The 19113-nt window shown below is 36.7% G+C and overlaps 1 protein-coding gene across 1 annotated transcript in view; it reads left to right on the top strand.

Moving 5' to 3' along the window:
- The window catches only part of LOC139118054 (inositol 1,4,5-trisphosphate-gated calcium channel ITPR3-like), a 132424-nt gene that overhangs the window by 93961 nt on the left and 19350 nt on the right, over positions 1–19113 (top strand). Inside the window, 14 exon segments of the mRNA XM_070681349.1 lie at positions 1081–1230; positions 1695–1802; positions 2525–2677; positions 6324–6426; positions 9166–9305; positions 10789–10958; positions 11595–11684; positions 12568–12720; positions 13119–13203; positions 13554–13677; positions 14105–14280; positions 16078–16230; positions 17112–17309; positions 17886–18020. Coding sequence (XP_070537450.1) covers positions 1081–1230; positions 1695–1802; positions 2525–2677; positions 6324–6426; positions 9166–9305; positions 10789–10958; positions 11595–11684; positions 12568–12720; positions 13119–13203; positions 13554–13677; positions 14105–14280; positions 16078–16230; positions 17112–17309; positions 17886–18020 — 1938 coding nt within the window.

Below are 19113 nucleotides of genomic sequence, written 5' to 3'. Positions count from 1 at the left end.
AATGAAAATTGTTTTAGTCTGTGCTTTTAATCAAATGAAAATGCATGTGGCCTCGGTTTTCAATTTCAACGGCCAAGGTCCGATGTTTCCTCTCGTCTGATCATCGTCGTAAAGCACGCGCCTCTTTACGGCAACAACTCAGCGCTACCCGAGGCCCGTCAAGCGATCGATTTTTGCGTAGGTCAGCGGAGCGAAAATTATTGCTCTGGCTCGTGAGAATGTCGTCTGATATACATTTCCGTGTGTTGTCGCCCTTGTATGTATCTGTTGCGTTTTTACCGTACATGTAGGCATTTGTAATCTGTGTACTGTAATTCCCTGGACTGCCTTGCTTTTAGTTGTATTACTATGATGGTGTTTACTGCTATCAGCCCATAACTATAGGTACATGTACGTGCTTGAATATTTAAATCCAAAGCACTCGTTCATTCTGCACCTATCTTTGTCACACATTCTCTTGTTTCTTCCGCTGCTCTGGTCTCTGGAACTTTGCTTTTGCTTGCAAATGCTTTCTAGTTGTACACTGGTTTGGTTCTTCTGCATTTGCTGTTTGAGTGCATTCACCACCAAATTTTGGTACAATTTATTTTTCATAAGGTGGAGGTGGTCATAACAGACAAGACAAGGGAGAGAATGCAATAGACTATCATTTTGATGTTATTATTAATTGCTTGTTCTTTGCCAAGAATCACTTCAATCCAAAACATTTTACCATCAAATAAGTTTGTGATGCTGTATTTATCATGATTTTAAAGTCGCAAAAGGCAGCCTGCCCTGTGACTGGTTAAACAGGCAGCGTTCCTTGATTGGTCAAAAGTGACCAGCTGATCTTTGAGTTTTGTCAATACATTTTGTATCTGATTTCACATGTCACTGAATGGAATTGAGATGGCAGCAGCAAATCAATGAATCATGCTACAAATTAATCAGAAATAATCTGTTAAACTAATTGATGGCTGAAGAGTTTGGAGCTTACCTAGATGTGTATAGATCAAATCTAAATACTTCTTAAGGTACAAAACTAAAGAGCTAATTATGCGAACTTCCTCAAAAATGACTAATGATGTTTTTATATTGTAGGACTACCTCCGTGAACAGCCTGACAACATTAAGAGTGTCAACTTAGTGGCTGAGACTGCAAAACTTCTTGACCTCATCTATGCAAACATTGATGACACCAGTATTGGTCTGGTAGATGAACTTTTCAGCACACTCAATGAATTTGCATCAGTAAGTTAAATTAAATCAAAATGGCGAAAAGCTGCAAATGAGAACTTTATTGTGTGCTAGTGCACAACTCAATAAAGAAAGTAAAGTTTTACCATACTTTGCTACTTGTAACAGTTAACTATTTTCTTTCTTACCAAAGAATCTCTTCAGTAATCTAGAAGAACAATTAGGGACACAACATCTTGAACCTGAAATATCAAAACTTCACATTTTGAAGTCACTCTCATTGTATACATCAGTGTAAATTGTGTTTCAACAGAGGCTGGACCTTACAGGTAGTTGTGGAAAGTTAAAAAATCTGTCTGCATGCGTATTTTCAGACAGCTCTTGTACCAAATGGCATTATTAATTTGAAATATCATTCTTTCCCATAAGAATGCTCCCCGGTTTTATACATTAGACTCAGCCTTGGCATAACTATGCATCCAAGTCACAAACTTAATGTTCACTTTTTTCTCTTGCAGGGCAACCATGCAAACTCCGTAGTGATCTTTGACAACAAGATAATCGAGTTCACCAATTACATTCTGAGAGATTCCAACCTGGAAAGTAGATTGATAAACAAGTCATCAGTAAGATATCTTGAACTTTATGTTTCAGATAGCCATAATGTTGTGTCCTTTGTCAATACTTTGAACTCCTCTGACAATTGCAATTTGTCACGACTTAGCCTAGACTGGTGTGATGCAATAAGCACACACAAATCAATTGCACAGACATCAGATTATACTTAGGGCCAGTCTAAGATTGTCGCATAAGTTCAAGAAATGAAATTCCTTTGTTTACATCAAAACCCCCTCTCTCCTCACTTACAGGAAAGTTAAAAAATGCAAAATGTTGATGTCTGCCTGAGGGTACAATTGCAGCATTTTGCTATAGCTACTGAAGAATATGTATCCACTGACCTCATTACATCGTCAAGTAATCGATCAAATTTGAGTACTGACCATAGCATGACACGAACGAGTTGGAAACAGTTACAGCAAAATTTGTTGGTACAAGTGTGCTGTTTTTGTTTATTTTTACACACAATGTAGAGAGTACTTGTAATCACAAAATGAAAGTGTGAAAATGAAGTTCACTAACCAGGGATCAAACCCCCCCCCCCCCCACCCTCCTTAAATGAACGTATTGTACTCTTTGAATTATGTGACAATCTGAGATGGTCCCTTAGCTTCTTCAAATTCTGCATTTTGTGAAATACTGTAATTTGTGTTTTTTTGACCAGTTTTTCATGCTTTATCAGGTAATCCCACAATCCACCCACCAAGCATTTTGTTCTCATGCCTTACAGATTGACCAATTGAAAATGTCAATGGCAAACCTCATCATGTCAATGATTGAAGAGAACGGTCCTGATTGGTCAACGTTAGCTCTCGAAGTGAAAGAGACCATTGATGAAGAAGCCATTCATTCCATCATGATTGAATACTACAAGAAATGGAAAGTTAGTATTTTTGTCATTGTAATTGTATAAAACTTCAGTTTTTTTATTAACAAAAGTTTAATGTCAAGTTTTTAAAATCATGTCCGTCATCAGGTACTGTAAACAAAGAATATTGCAGGCAGGTATTTTGAGGCAGGGGTTAATATCAGTGGATGCAAACCTTTTGATACTACTTGAAAGGTTTTCCTATTGGCAACTAGCTTTGCAATCAGTCCGTTGAACACTCTTTGTTTTTAATGGCCAATGCAAAATGCTGTGTTAACTAATCTTCCCCTATTGCCTACTTTGAAAAATGAGGAGATTCAAATTTGAAGGGTTATGAGAACTGAGATCAACAGAGAACTTTCCACAATGACAAAAGTCACTGATTGACAAGTCAGATAGAGTTGCTATGTCAGGATTGAAAAAAGGGCATGGCTGATATTGGGTGAGAATTGAGATTTGTGTATACAGACAATGTTTCACATAAATCACAAGTGGCCCAGGGAGTTGGCAGGGTTAGGTTTAGAGGTACCAAGGAAAACCCTGTTAAATGTGTATCCAAAGACTGTGACCATCACTTGTTCGTGATCCAACCAGCTTGGCAGGTGCAAGGGAAGTGCACTCATTACCAGTATATTAGCGAGTTTTATATAAGGCCAAAGAAAAAGAAAGTGTGCTGTTCCAATAAGCCGACCTATCCTATTTTTTGCCTGCCGACCCTAAACTTTTTAGAGCTACGTAAACACAGAAGTAAAAAAAAAGAAACAAAAACCCCGTAAAAACTAAAACCCTATAAAAATCATGTGTTCGTTACCTGGCATTTGATTTTTGCTTGAATGAGGACGTCTTTTATGTTTTTATTCCTTTGATATGTTTTTCTTAAAATGTTGTGGCCAGTGTTTGATTGCACTGAACCTCTGAAAAGTGCATATTTAAAAACAATAAAAATATTTTGGAAAAAAAAATCCTTGCTGACCTACCTACCCTATTTTTGAAAACCATCGGAACAGCACAATTCATTTTATTTGGCCTAAGGTAAACAAGTATACTTGTCAGGTACAAAAATATAGAAGAGGTTGTCCAGTGAACTTCCTTGGGATTATAGTGGTTAGAGTACAAGAATTCACTTGAGCAAATTCTTTTAAATTTATTCCCCCACACTTTGATTTGGTTAATATGTACTACTTATTGGTATTTGCACAGATTTCCATTGAAAACTGGAGATGCATGTACAGTAGACTAGACTGTGGTTTTTGATCACATTCATAGAATGTCGTGATTGCGTGTCTGACAACCAAACGAGTAGCGGGATGCAGAATGGAATTGCTGGTAAACCAGCCAGCTTTAAGTTTACACATTAATAAACATGTAAATGGACAACTAGATTGATGCCACAGACAGACAACCATGAACAGGGGATTGGGTAGCAATGCATATTGTAAGAACTAGCTTCACTAATGGAGAAACATCTAGATACATGTACATTATAATAAGGTGACAAAGAGACAAGTTCAGACAGAGAGACAGAAATGCGGACAGTCAGTCAGTCCGTCAGTCATCCTACTAGAAGATAAAATAGTTCAACTTTCAAAAGATTGGATGAGTGAGATTGGCAAGCAGTCACAGAGATCAAATGCCGAATGTATAGTGGTTGACAAACTCACAGTGATACACACATACATTGTACACTTGTATCAAATCATGAGCAAATTTATGCTGTTCAGAAACATATCATCCCTATTCCCATTTATCTAATCGTCTCAAAACGGACAAACTACGAGCAGACCTACGAGCTCATACGAGCGAAGTACGAGTGACGTAATGTGCCGTACTTTCAAAGTACGAGTGACGTAATGCAGGTCCCAAAATCGACAAAGTGAGCGCCAAGCTGAGCGTGGAAAAACAAAAACAGCGTTGAACTGAGCGTTGAAAAAAAAAGACAAAATAGGATTCGAAATGAACGTAGAAACATGCCAAACAGAATGTCAAAGAGGGGTTCTGAGTACGGGTGCTAAAATATAGCAAATATGCGAAATAAACACGTAATGACTTGACTGATTTCAGCTTGAATATAGCAAGTACGGGAACGAGTTCAAAACGTCTTTCACGTGGGTAGGCCCTACTACTGACTTTGCAGCACTATATTTATAACACTGTTGACAAAATCTCAACAACAATAAATTGTGGGTTCATCGTAATTGGTATTGCATGCATTAGTGAATTTTCAAAAATGACATTCATAATTGCATATATTTCAACTTGGGTAGCAAGAAAACCGACGACTCTGAGTGACTGGCATTGGGCGTTCGTTCGTGTGCAAACATCGCGTGCAAGTTACAGACGATGGGCGGTACGGTGGGAGTAGGCAATAATAGCGATAAACAAAACAGCCAGTTTAGCCTACCCGGGATATTGTAATACATACGTCATCCACCCTCTGATGTGATTTTCCTCTAATTAACGCCAAATAAATAAATATATTTGTAAAAATACATTATTACGTCGACGTCGACAAATCGACGTCAGCATTTATACTACGACTGATGCCTGGAACTTATCTACCGAACTGAGTGTAGCTAGGTAAGTTTGGAATGTGATGAGTTGGTTTTGAGTGATGTTTTTTGTTGTTCAGGAGCGCGAACGAACGAATTGAATATAGAAGTATCGAGCATCGATATCTTGTATGGCTTCTGCAAGTTCCGCGATGACAAACAGGAATATTGACCCCACAGTGACCTGACTATACCATTATTCAATAGGCGGGGCCGTATTCTCAACAATACACACCAATAATAGTGTGGTTCCGATAATGTGCTTTTCAAAACTTGAAGTTGAATGCGAGGTCAGAAAAATGTTAGTCTTTAAAATCATTGTTGAGTAGAGGTCATTTTCAAATAGACTGTACAACATGAGGTACACACGGGTGCCACAAAAACACCCGCCAACTCATAAAATCCTTCATATTATTCATTGTACACTGTGATTAACATAATGACATAATGTGGTGATCAGATTATTTCGAGGTCATAAGCTGACTCGCGAGCCACGCAGGGTTTATGTCTGTGAAATCATTGCACTTTCGAATTCGAGAAAGTAAAAAAGATTTACAACGGCGGTAGGTTCAAGTGCATTACAACCAATCGAGGTCTCTTCCTTGATGTTCGGACATTGCAACCTCTTCTTTGGTTCTTCTTTAACAGCTTAATGTTACAATTGACGTCTACAAAAAAGTCTACCATCGTGGCGTATAATAAGTCAGAGAGTGTCGCGTCGTCTCCAGTCTTGACCCGTACGTACAGACTCGTCCGAAAGTCAAAGCCTAAAAGTATTCCTCCGCACTGCACTGAACCCGCTCTCACGACCAAAAAAATAATCATACGAAGTTCACACCCGCTCCTACTTCCGAGTTTCGAATATACACAGAAAATGTGTCTAAGCGTTCGTTTGTCGTAAAATCCTTTCACATAAACAAAAATCTTTCATCCATGGAATACAACATAGTCCTAGGCGTATTCATAAAAAATTAGGTCAAAAGGCACGTGTGACTTATAGCTTGCATATGTCACTCGTAATATGAAAGTACGAGCCAGTACTTCTGCTCGTACAATGTCAGTTTCGAGACAATTACATACCTCCTTTTCCATATAATATCTGTGTTCATCAGGATGCTGACAAGGATGCAAAAGAAGACTACACTGAAGTTGGATTTGCGTATTATCATATTCTGTGCAGACTGGAAGACATTGATAGCAGCATCAACAAGGACAGTAAGTTTATTCAACTGCAGTTATCTATTAAAGTATGACACCTCACTTTCCTTCTTGTTGCTGCACATATCATTGAATTTTTAGTACATGGAGCTACACATACTTTGCATTTACCTTGATTCGTAGCCAGATAGTATGCATCCTTGAATTGAACCAAATTATTGTTTTAGAAAGGAATTGTATACAAATTTTACTGTTTGTTGATATGTAACACAAACTGTTAAATCGTAAAGATGGTCATTCAAGTAGCTAAATTTGCAGTTTTGAGGATTACTTGCTGCAAAGTTGCCTCCTTGATAATCAATGCCATTTTATGAGGAGTTATAGGCAAATATTAATCCCTTCATCAGAACTAGAGTGTTCATCAACACAAACAAGTGATTCTGAATCCAACTGCCTGATTGAAGTCATGGACCACAATTATTTTCTAATTGCATTGGTGGATTTGCAACTGTAGAAGTGTGGTAAATTTTCACAGTATAGTGCAAGTGAACGGTAAAGGAAAATAAATGCTTTATATAAAACTATAATACCATTAGTTTTCAATACTTGAATCATGTTGTACCACCTTATATAATAGGATTTCTTTTCACTCTCCCATACTCTGTGTTTTTTACTAAGGTGTTAGGTAAACTTTTTAAGAACCTCTGTACTATTACTGTTTTCTATGATAGGATTGCAAAATCTCTTTGATTCGTTCGAGTCTCGTCAGCAGCAGCCCTTATGATGACGTTTCGACACCTTGTCAGTCAAAGTTGTTGAATTTTACTCCATTGACCATAGCAGATGTTACTCGTGTTGTGAACCAGATGTCGACAAAAACGTCGGCAATTGATCCTATGCCTACTAGTCTAGTTAAGGATTGTATTGAGTCTTTAGCGCCGTTGTTGGCGAAGATTGTTAATGAGTCATTCGCGAGGGGTACCTTTCCACAAGACTGTAAATCAGCCATAGTTAGACCTCTTATTAAGAGATCCGGTCTTGACCGAAACGAACTGAAAAACTACCGACCAGTATCTAACTGTCTGTTTCTGGATAAATTTATTGAGAAATGTGCGCATATACACTTCACAAAATATCTTGGTGAGAACTCCTTGTTTGGCAGATTTCAGTCTGCCTATCGTGAGGGCCATAGTACTGAGACGGCACTCCTCCGAGTGCATAACGATATTATGCTCTCTCTCAATATGAGGGTTGATGTTGTTTTAATTTTACTTGATCTGTCAGCTGCGTTTGACGCCATCGACCATGATATCCTGATCGAAAGACTGCGCCATAGGTTTGGTTTTGAGGGGCCAGTACTTGACTGGGTTAGATCGTTCATGGATGGGAGGACGCAGCAGATCTTGATTGGTGGCTCGATGGTGTCAAACACGCGCGTGCTAAAGTACGGTGTCCCACAGGGGGTGGTACTGGGGCCCTCTTTGTTCTCCTTGTACGTGTCTCCACTCGAAGACATCATTGTCCGGCATGGACTTCAGACAGTAATTTTTGCTGATGACTCGCAACTGTATATCACGTGCGATTCCCCCACGAGCTCTGTCACCGCTTCTATTGAGGCGTGTGTGGACGAGATCCGTCATTGGATGCGAGCAAATTTGCTCGCACTCAATGACTCGAAGACCGAAATAATCTGGTTCTCGTCCAAGAACAGGAAAAGCGAAGTGCGGGGGCTGGCACCTGATATACGGATTGGTGAAAGTTTTGTGAGACCATCTGATAAAGTACGTGACCTTGGTGTCATCCTAGATTCTGGTGCTACTTTATCACCACAAGTGGCTGGTGTGTGTTGTGCTGCATCACACGCCCTATGGAGAATAGGAAAAATCCGTAAGTTTTTGGACCAGCATTCTGCAGAAAAATTGGTTCACGCTTTTGTGACGTCTAGAATTGATTACTGTAACAGCTTACTTTTCGGTCTACCTGATTATGAAATAAATAAATTACAGCTCATACAGAATTCTGCTGCTCGGCTGGTAGCCAGGATTAGGGTGAGGGATAGGTGTCACATGACTCCTGTCCTGCAGGCTCTTCACTGGCTGCCAGTGGAGCAGCGAATTCAATTCAAAATTCTTTGTCTGACATTTAAAATTATTCATTGTAATACAGCGCGGCGTTACCTCACTGAACTAATAAGTGTCAGGATGCCAATGCGTGAAAACATGATGAGCAATTCTAGTGTATCACTAGTTCAGCCAAAAATTAAGACCAATAAGAGTTATGGAGACAGAGCTTTCTCAGTGTGTGCTCCTAAGCTGTGGAATAAACTACCAGAGGCCATTCGATCAACCAACATTTTTAATAATTTTAAATCGCAGGTCAAAACTTACCTTTTTATAACAGCTTTTTAGACTTTTTACTGACAAAATGTTTTTTAAATTTTAAATTGTTTTACCTTTGTGTATATTTTTAGACTAGTGAACAAATGCATTGTATGTATTTTATTGTGTTGTGTAACTATTTTTCAGATTTTAACTGTACAGCCTATAGAGATGGTGTATTTCTATGTTATACGCTTTAGAAAAATAAATTATTATTATTATTATTATTATTATTATTATTATTATAGATGAGAGGGGTACCTCAGTGACATGGTCAAGGAACCCTGATAAAATATAATGGGTACCAACGTGAACAAAAACATTGATAATGTTTACATATACGAAGTGTTTTCTATAAATTTTGTTATTACTATGTGATTACATTATACTGGTATGTCTCATGTTTATAATAATACAGACTTGATCAAAGCTGAAGACAGTGATCCAAACTATGAGACAGAGAGCAAAGCCTGGGAATTTTACTCCGGCAATTCATTGTCTATTGAATTGCTGAAAGATGGTGAAGTACAGAAGGTACACTTCAGGGTCAAAGATACAGTAAGTAAATACTCGTATAGCCTCGATAGCAGTCAACAATGAAAACTTCAACAACTGGGATTTGCAAGATAAATTTTGCTACATAATGAGCAATACAGATAGCATGATATACCTCACAACATTTATCCAAGAAACAGATGTTTTTTAAGATTACCCAACATTTCATATTCTCCATAAAGTTATATCTTATATTTATATATATATATATATACATATATATATATATATATATATATATATATATATAATATATATATATATATATATATATATATATATATATATATATATAAATTTATTATTTTTTGATAAGTATCCTTTTCTTATTTTTGTAGTATTAGTTCTTGACTATGTTCACCTTTGAGGGAATAACGTCAATAAAGTTATTATTATTATTATTATTATTATTATTATTATTATTATATGTTTATTTCGTTAATAGCCAGCCAGAATTAAAATACTATTTGTTGGCAATTTGCCATTGCTCTTATTTTGCATATTGTCAATATTCTTCTTGAAAAAGCTACAAAATAAGTTGCAAATATGTTCATTTTCTAATTTTCCTTGGTCAGCAGTGATTTTCCGTGCATGGCCTTATTCTTTCATGACACAGATTGTTAGCAAGTCAATGGTAGTGTAAATTAGCTTCTTTTTATAAAAGAAAAATGCTTGCTACCTCTGTTAGCTTTGTAAGAAAATCTAAGGAAAACTAGTGTTTTTTACTTGCCAAAAAATATTGTACTCAAGTAATTTTGCAAAATATATTATGATTGAAATGAATTGAACTACACAGTAGAAATGAACAGAACTACAACTTTATGAGAAGATTGTATCAGGACATTCATCTTGTCTAAGAATTCCAAAAATACCTGCTGATGTGCAGCGTGCTCGGAAGGTTATATCTAGATCTGATTGGTTGATTTTCACTTTGTACAGCAACTTAGGGAGTTTTTTGTATTATTTAATTTTAACGGTAAGATTCAGCCACCCAATTGGATATCAGCTTCCGAGACGCTGCACATCAGACCAAAAATACTGTTTTCACACAGGGTGTAGTCATGCTTACAGAAAAGCTGTAGACATGTGAAACTTGTCAACTCTAGACAGAAACATGACAGACTGTAAAATGAAACTCTGAAATCATTTTTCCACCCTCAAATGTAAAAGAAATTTCATCACCTAGATTTACATCACCATTAGTTATCATTAATCGACTTAATTTGCATCGGAGCCATAGAGGATAATGTGTGCCACCAAAGTTATAATGAACTTGACATCTCAAAAGTAAACATTGTTTACATGCTTCTTCTTATACAATGTGAATACAGGTACATGTGATTCTGCAACATGTAACCTTTACAGACTTCATATGCAGGTCTGTAAGATAAAGGATTGTTAATAAGCTTGCTCATTACCAGGGACTTTTTTACATAGGGATGAAAAGATGATATAACCAAGATATTTTGTTTTCATTCCATTTTAGTCTGTCTTGAGAGAAGAAGTGAAGGAAAAGGTGAAGTGGAATATAAGCAGAGAGTCCCCAAGTGATAAGATCACAGACTTTATAGACTGGTCAAAAGACATCATGGATGATATTCGATATCAGACGGACATACTCTCCTACAGAATAGCTAAATTCTTCTTAGTATTAACGTAAGGAGAGGACTTTATTTAATATCTGTTAAGGCTCTGCAGCAAGCAGTCAAAATTGTTACTAGTTTCATTCCTTTCATATTTTATGTGATTATTTAAAGGACTGTACAATGGCTGTAACTCATAATGATATTTTCGGTATTTCTGTTCTACAGACAGTTTCTTCTTTCTGTCACATGAGTATATTGACATACGGAATATCAGCTCAGTCAACACAGTGCATGTGCACAAGATGCAGTGTAATTTTGACTAATGAAGTCTTTACACAAATTCAGCGTGCAATTATCCCATCGGACATCACACAGATACAAGCAGTGTTGACATGTTGAACGGTGGGCATTTGAACATGCTTTGCGGAGTAGAATTAATTGACAAACAGGAAGAAAAACATCTGGAAAATTCATCAAAAGTTAAAGCTAACAGAGCTGTACTCGTTTTCTTTCTTTCACTCTGTACAGAAATCTCTCAGTTAGTTTATATTTCACACCTTTACAGATAATTTCTCTTTGAGACTGTTGTATTATTAGTCATCCTGTGTCTTTTTTGTCTCATTTTTCAATACCTTCAACACAGGACATGTTATCTAATTATTCTGAACAATACTTGTATGTGATATCCTTTCTCTGTTTATTTCAGACCATTATGGCATTGGTCCCTACTGCTACTGTCATTCACAATCAACATCATAATTATAGTAATGTGGATAGCACCAGAGGACTCGGACGTGTAAGTCACCTCCAGCAAACTATCACTCACAATCTTAGATTCAAGTGACCACCCCAAGAAAAATCATGTAGTTTGTTGCCAGTGTGCTGTCTTAATGTAGAATGTGCCTCGGGAACAGACCTTCGGACTCTCTACCTTAAAAATTATTTTCTGATCTACTACTTGTAGAGGGGGGGGGTTCATTTTAAAGCTGTTAGTGTGAGAAAACTTCATTATCTTAGTTTTTTCGAAAATCGAAAATTTTATTTACTTCATAGAGTTAACACAGGGACAGCAGCCATTTTGAATTCCGAACATTGGTAAATCTTGGGTGCTTTGTTTCTCTAGGGTCAAAATTTGTACGGTGACCCTATATTTTTATTCTTGAAAGAGAATGGTTGCAATATTCCTTGAGAAAAGTGTGAGCAAAATTTAAGTCTTTCATTTTTGAGGCGCATACTACATGTACCTTAACTCCAGTCTTCACGTCAACTCAGGAATTTCTGAAGATTACTTTGACTCAGCCATACATCAAGGCACATAACATTCAAAAATCTGTGTTTAACCCTTTGTTGTTGTAACTGTTCCCACAAAAATGTTAGTGCAACATTTCACCAATTTTTATGGTAATTGTTCTGTTCTGTCATGATAATTTTGGACTAAAGGGTCACAACTTTATACTGGCTACAATTTTAAATCAAAATTTTGAGAAAAATCTGGAAAGAATTGTCTGGATTAAAGAAAATTGTTATTCTGCATAAAGGTGACAAAAATTGATTTTGGCTGTCAAAGGGTTATCAAAGTGAGCATTTGTGAATCATTTGTGAGTCAGTAACATATCAAATCAACAGAGAGGGTGCACTGAATTTCATTGACACATGTTAATCTATCTTTCGCTTTCTAGAATAAAACCAGAAGTCAGAGCAGCCGCCTGGTGGACAATACATTATGTATTAGGCAGTGTGCATAATGCATTATCAGCCTGTCTCCTTATAAGCTTCTTTCTTTCCAACCATCCGAGGTTCCCTACGAGCAATGGGGTAAAAAATTTCTTCAAGTGAGTTGCCTGTTCTACAACAAAATTGCTTATTAAAAAATGTAGAAATAGAGAAATCTGGAAAGTTTCTGTAAATCTGTAGATATCACAGATTGGCTATGATGATGATGAGGACCTTGACCATGTATCTAAAATAGTTAAGATTACTACATTTGAAGTTGAATTGTCATTAGAGGATTTAGATTAACAAAACTGGTATTTTCCTGTACCAAAGTGGTAAAAGATAGAAAATGATAGATAAGATAACTTTCGCCAAATGTCAGAGGTCAGAAACAAATCTCTTATTTTTGTAATATAAAACTCTTTCTTCCAAGAGAGGCTTTAGAGCTGCAAGTGCAAAATGTATACTCGATTGCATTTTCATCTGGTGACATTTTCCGTTTGTTTTATGCATACAGAGGGGTGGCTGGGAAAGAAGTCCATGAAGAGAGACAATCCCATCTAGAGACCAAGTTCTTCAGTTTTACCACCTTCTACTATTTGGTAAATTCTGAAATTATTCTTAGATTAATATCTCAGAGAGAGAGAGAGAGAGAGAGAGATATTGATTAATTGATTGATTGATTGATTGATTGATTGGGTAAATTCTGACATTAATATCTTAGAAAGAGAGATTGACTTAATGATTAACTTTTGTGTAGACTACAATTTGATTCCAATTGATGTACAAGATAGATACCTACATGTGCATGCAACAGTTTCCAATCAGGATATGTCAGAAGAGTTGAACAAAGACAGTGCTTCACTGTAGATGATTGATGTATCTCTGAATATTTTATCAATAAATTAAAATCACCGGAATATCATGTGTTTTCTCTTACCTGTTTGTGTAGCTGTTCTTCGGATTTTCCATACTGGGAACTATCTACTGGGGATATTTTTTCTGTTTCCATTTACTACACATTGCCATCATGAACCAACTCCTCAACAGGGTGTTGCTAGCAGTGACACTGAATGGTAAGAAACGACCTTTTTACCTAAATTTACTTCATGTACATAATTATTACTTGAATGTCTACCTGATGCATTGAGAACTTGACAAAAATCTCATGCAGCTGTTGAAAGAGGATTGTTACATTTGAGTTTCTGCAAAATTCATGTGTGCATGAATGTTAAAGCTTCCTTACTCGTCAGAAAAGTAATTGTTTTGGTTATAATTTACCAAATGAATTATTTTCAGTGTTCATTCATATTACCTGAAATAATCCTGTTGTATTTAGTGTATTTGCTTGGATGTATGTAATCAAATGCTGTAAAAACTTCATAAAAAAGTGAGACTTGTTATAAAAGTTTTTTATATAAAAATTGTTGTAAAACAATTATATAAAGTTCCCATCATTGAATTGTTCTTTGAATGTCTTCTTCTACATGTTGTTTCACACAGGCTTGTCTCTACTCTGGGTCTTCCTGTTCGGTGTAATCATCATTTACATCTATACTGTGATAGGATTTGCGTTTCTACGCAGCCATTTCGACAATGACAACGGCCTGTACTGTGATACTATGTTTCAATGCTTTGTCACATGTATCAGATTTGGCTTGATTGATGGCCTGCAAGAGGTGGGTTGCCCAACATAATTTTAAGCACCTGGGTGCTTTATCCAGCATGAAGGATATACATGTAGGGTGCCATTGCATCATCAATTCTGTCTGTATATATGTATATATGTCTGTCTGTCTGGCTGTCTATTTGTATGTATGATGTGTGTAATAATGGATATATGTCTATGTCTATGCACTACATGTAGATATTTTGTAAGTGCCAATATATAGATGTGAATTCATACATGTATGACTTCACATACATGTACATACATGTACAACATCTCTTAGAATCCAATGTATGCTTCTTATTATAAAAGCAATAAAGCACACCCAACGAAGGTATACTATGAGATATTGACCAGTTCATGACATATATGTACAAGTGATAGCGAGTGCATATATGAAGTGAAATGGTCAAAATCTCGTGGTATACCGTCGCAGGGTGTGATTTATTGCTATTATATCATAACAGTATATTGAAATTCTGGCATGGAACGTCAAAAATTGATTTTTGCTCAAGCTGAGAGCTCGGGCGTATGCCTGCTGTTGTATATCGCCAATATAGGCCAGGAAGAAAAAATAAATTGTTCATCGGAATCGCCGCTTCTACTTTGGCATATTTGGAATTTTTTTTTTTTTTTTGATCGCGGCAAATTCTTACTTCCGCATTACAAATATTTTTAGTACTGCCGCTGATGGCGCCCTACACTGTGTCGGGTTTTCGCGGGCACGGGATTTTGAATGAGATTTCATTCGTGTTCGGACTTAGTTGACCGCCAACACGTTGTTGTTACGTCTGAATTTGGCGAATCACGACGCAAAGTGGGTCGATTTGGCCAGAAATTTGCTCGTTTTGTCAAGGTTAGTACATGTCACATGAGTATTAATTTGATCGCCAACATTCGACGTGATGGCCAACAGTTAGTTCCAGAGTCGCTATTCAGTGCAGTGTTTGTCCTGATATTATACGTTCGGCGATTTGTTCAACAAGATCGTGACAGCAGATGGACGGTGCATCCGATTGAATGAAAATTGCATCGAAAGTATAAAAATTTACGGCAATGACAAAACACATGGTTGCGTCGATGTTAAAGTACGATCTGAATGATGACTATATAACTTCACTCCGATCACAGTACAATGTTGTTAGACCATTATGTAAAATGTGTATATATAGACAGTGGTAAAGAGGCCAAAACATGGGGCCAAAGTAAAATGAAAAAACTCAGATGCTAGGTCCCACCAGGACAATATTAAAGGACAATACTGAATTGTTGAATTTCAGTGATTTGCTGTACATTTCAGTTTTATTCTGAGAGAATGTTGAAATGCTCAGAATATGTTGTGCAAACACTAACTGTGAATGTAATGGCCTATGTTATTGTTGGGAAATATAGTATTGAATTCAGTTACCAATATCAGTGTTTCTTGTCTGAGATATTTCTGGTAAAAAGGGAAACAATTATCTTGCCTTGTCTGCATCTGTGCAAAAATGCCAGAGAACCGTGTTTACCTTCGGCCTAAAAAAAAAAAAAAAAAAAATTTTCGCTCGCCGCTCCTGGGACTTGGTCCAAAAAATCCGATGAACAAGATTTTTTTTTTCTCTGGCCATACCATGTTTTTTTTTGCCTCTTGACCAATCAGATCGCTGTATTTGCGCCATCAATATACTGGTATGATATAATCTCAATATACCATGGTTTTTTTTGCCTCTTGACCAATCAGATCACTGTGTTTGCGCCATCAATATACTGGTATGATATAATCTCAGTTATAGTATCTTACAATCTGATATTCTGTTTACATTCACAGCATCTTACAGTCCCGGATGAGGAAAACACCTTCACAACATATGCATTACGTGCAATCTACGACATAACCTACTACATAATCATCATTACCATTGGATTGAACATCATCTTTGGTATCATCGTTGACACCTTCTCTGAACTTAGAGATGCCAAGGTATGTTGAAACAATCCACAACTATTTTTCTCATTAGCTCATGCAAGTGGTTCACTGATATGCATACGTCACTGCAGTATGATAAGAATAACATTTTTGACCGCAGAATGGCTGCCATTGTAATCCCATAATTCTTGTGATTGCGTCATCATACGTCACGGCCCAACTTCATTAACTTTTACTTCACCCTTTTCCTGCTTGACAGTATCACTTCCCCATCCGCTAACCAGTGAAAAGTGGTATTGAGCCAAAACCATACGTATTTTCACCCACTTGGCTTGGTCTATAGCATCTTTAGTCCATAAAAATCAAGTGTACAGTATTTATGTTTTCAACAGCTTTCAAATGTACAGTATTATGTTAAAATACACCATATGGAATATGTTGTGCTTCATTAATTTTAACCATCTTGACCTGATGGTGACTTGGCAGGAAAAAGGTTAAAGCAAGATTTAAAGTTAAAAAAACTACTAAATTAACAGAAAATAATTGAAAATAAATTTAAAAATTGAGCTCTAGTCCGATATTATAATTTATGATGACATGTGATCTAATGGAAAAAAACATGAAAGAAAGATATTCTCACTCAAGACAGCTATCCTGTCAACAAGAATAGACTGTAGACATAGATGTGTTGTCACAGTGTCCAACCGCACGTATATTTGACAGTAGTGTCCTGGTATATTGGCAAGTTTGATCTAAAGAAGAAGAAATCGACATCAAACAGGTCATTATCAAGTGCACATCACAAGAAACAAAAATGCAACTGCTAAGATAATAAACTTAGTTCTTTTCCCACGGGTGGGACAGAATTAAACCATAATTTATTTAGTTTGATCTATTGTTATATTCACTCTTCCCTTTTACTACTTCCTCAACAGTGGCGTACTGACGAGGACATGAGAACACTCTGCTTCGTCTGTGGTCGAGGTGCCAATGAATTTGAACGTTATGGCAAAGGCTTCCGTCATCATGTCAAGTTTGAACACAACATGTGGGCATACCTTTTCTTTTTCATTCATCTGGATGACACACGAAGCAACGACTACACTGCCATAGAGCTGTATGTCAGTGAAATGGTGAGTTACGTTTTTTGTCAGGTGTCTTTTACCCTCTACCCGGATCTTTACTCAAATTGACTTTCATGAAATACGGATTGGATCAACATACTGGAAATTGGGTACAAGGGTTAGAATGTTTCACAAAAGGTGTACAGAGGCAGAGCAATCATCGAAAATGCAAGTCTCATTGATAAGGAGTGTAAGATACATAGGTGAATTAAATTGTGGTATATGAAGGAGAGAAGTAAAGTATAAATGTAAAAATTAAGGTTGTGTCTCAGGCATAAAGAATCCAGAAACCATAAGGAAAAGTTCACGTTATCCTCAGTGCTATCTTTCCATCATTAATTCCATATTTTCAGCACAATATGGAAACCTTAGAGAAATGAAATGTACTACCAAACAATTTGTATGCCTGTAATTAACAAGGCTCAGAAGAATGCAACAGATTTCCTACAAGAAGATGTAAAGATTATAAACAAAACAAACAATCAAAAAGCAGTATTCAAATACTGACAGTCCCTTGGCTGTAGTGTCAACTTCTCTTGTATGACTTCATTTTAACGTATTTATCCATGGTGATATGGTTGACAGATGGAAGACCAAACCTATGATTTCTTTCCAATGAACCGTGCTTTATGCCTTGCTGATGAAGATGAGGAATATGATACCAAAATAGATCTCTTGATGGCAAGGGTTGACCAGCTCATCAGAAGACAAAACGAAGAGGTCGGTCATCTTTTAGTCTCACAAACTCTACAATGTACAGTTTATTTCTTACAATTGTTGCCATACCCTTGTTTCATGTTATTGCCATACAAAAATTTATTTATTAGAACTTTGAAATATTTCATCGTCACCTCTCACTTGAATGATGTGGGCGATACATTAGCTACTCCAAATTTATGTCAATCCTGTTGCATTAGAAAAATAAGCAGAAAAAAAAAAACATTCCTATCAGTTTGTTTAGTACCATTTTCAATGATGTGTATTCACACTGTCTGGTACAGGAGATGGGAGAGTTGTACACAGTGAGACTGTGGGCATATCAACTGACCCCTTCCAGTTTTAAGTATACACAGGGAATGAGGATTTGGCAACCCTCTCAGCATTGTTTGGTTTTCTGTACTCAAGTTGAAATCATAAAAGTCATTTCCTGATCTTTATTCATACATGCTGCCAAAAAAAACCCCGGCATGTGATTTTCAAATACTGCTCTCCCTCAAATGTCTGCTCTCCATGCAGCCAAAGCAGTTTGAGCAAAAAAACCTGCATATGTTATCCTATCAAAAAGCAAGACTGCAGCAATTCTTTGCTCTCTCAGCAGTGATGTATTGTAAATGAGACTGAAAAAGAAATATTGTTCTAAAACATTTTCTTAGCTCTATACTGTATAAAGATAGTTCCAAATTATATTAAAACTATCTTTTGTAGAAAAATATTGTTCTAACCATTTTCTCAAGGCTATCTTGCATAAAACACTGTTCTAAAACAAAAAGCTCTTTCTTACAAAAACATTGTTCTAAATCATTTTCTTCAAGCTATCTTTGATGTATATAATCTATTAACTGATAGACCATAAGTAAGTTTCTCCTCTTACCTCTTTGAGAGTCCCTCTCTCTATGACTGCACTGAGATGCACCAACTGATTCCACCACCAGCCACAGATTCACACCTAAAATAACACACAAAATGTCCTCCCACAGGATGCAAAACAGCGACGCAATGAACTGAGGCAGAAACATAATAAATGGGTGAAAGAGCACGGCGCAAACAACTGAGCTCTGAGACTTCTTTCTTCCAGGTATACTGCACTTTACTG

This window comes from Ptychodera flava, chromosome 19 (assembly GCF_041260155.1).
Source record: "Ptychodera flava strain L36383 chromosome 19, AS_Pfla_20210202, whole genome shotgun sequence".
Taxonomy (NCBI): Eukaryota; Metazoa; Hemichordata; class Enteropneusta; family Ptychoderidae; genus Ptychodera; species Ptychodera flava.
The sequence above is the reverse complement of the archived record's forward strand: the minus strand, read 5'-3'. Positions and strand labels throughout refer to the sequence as shown.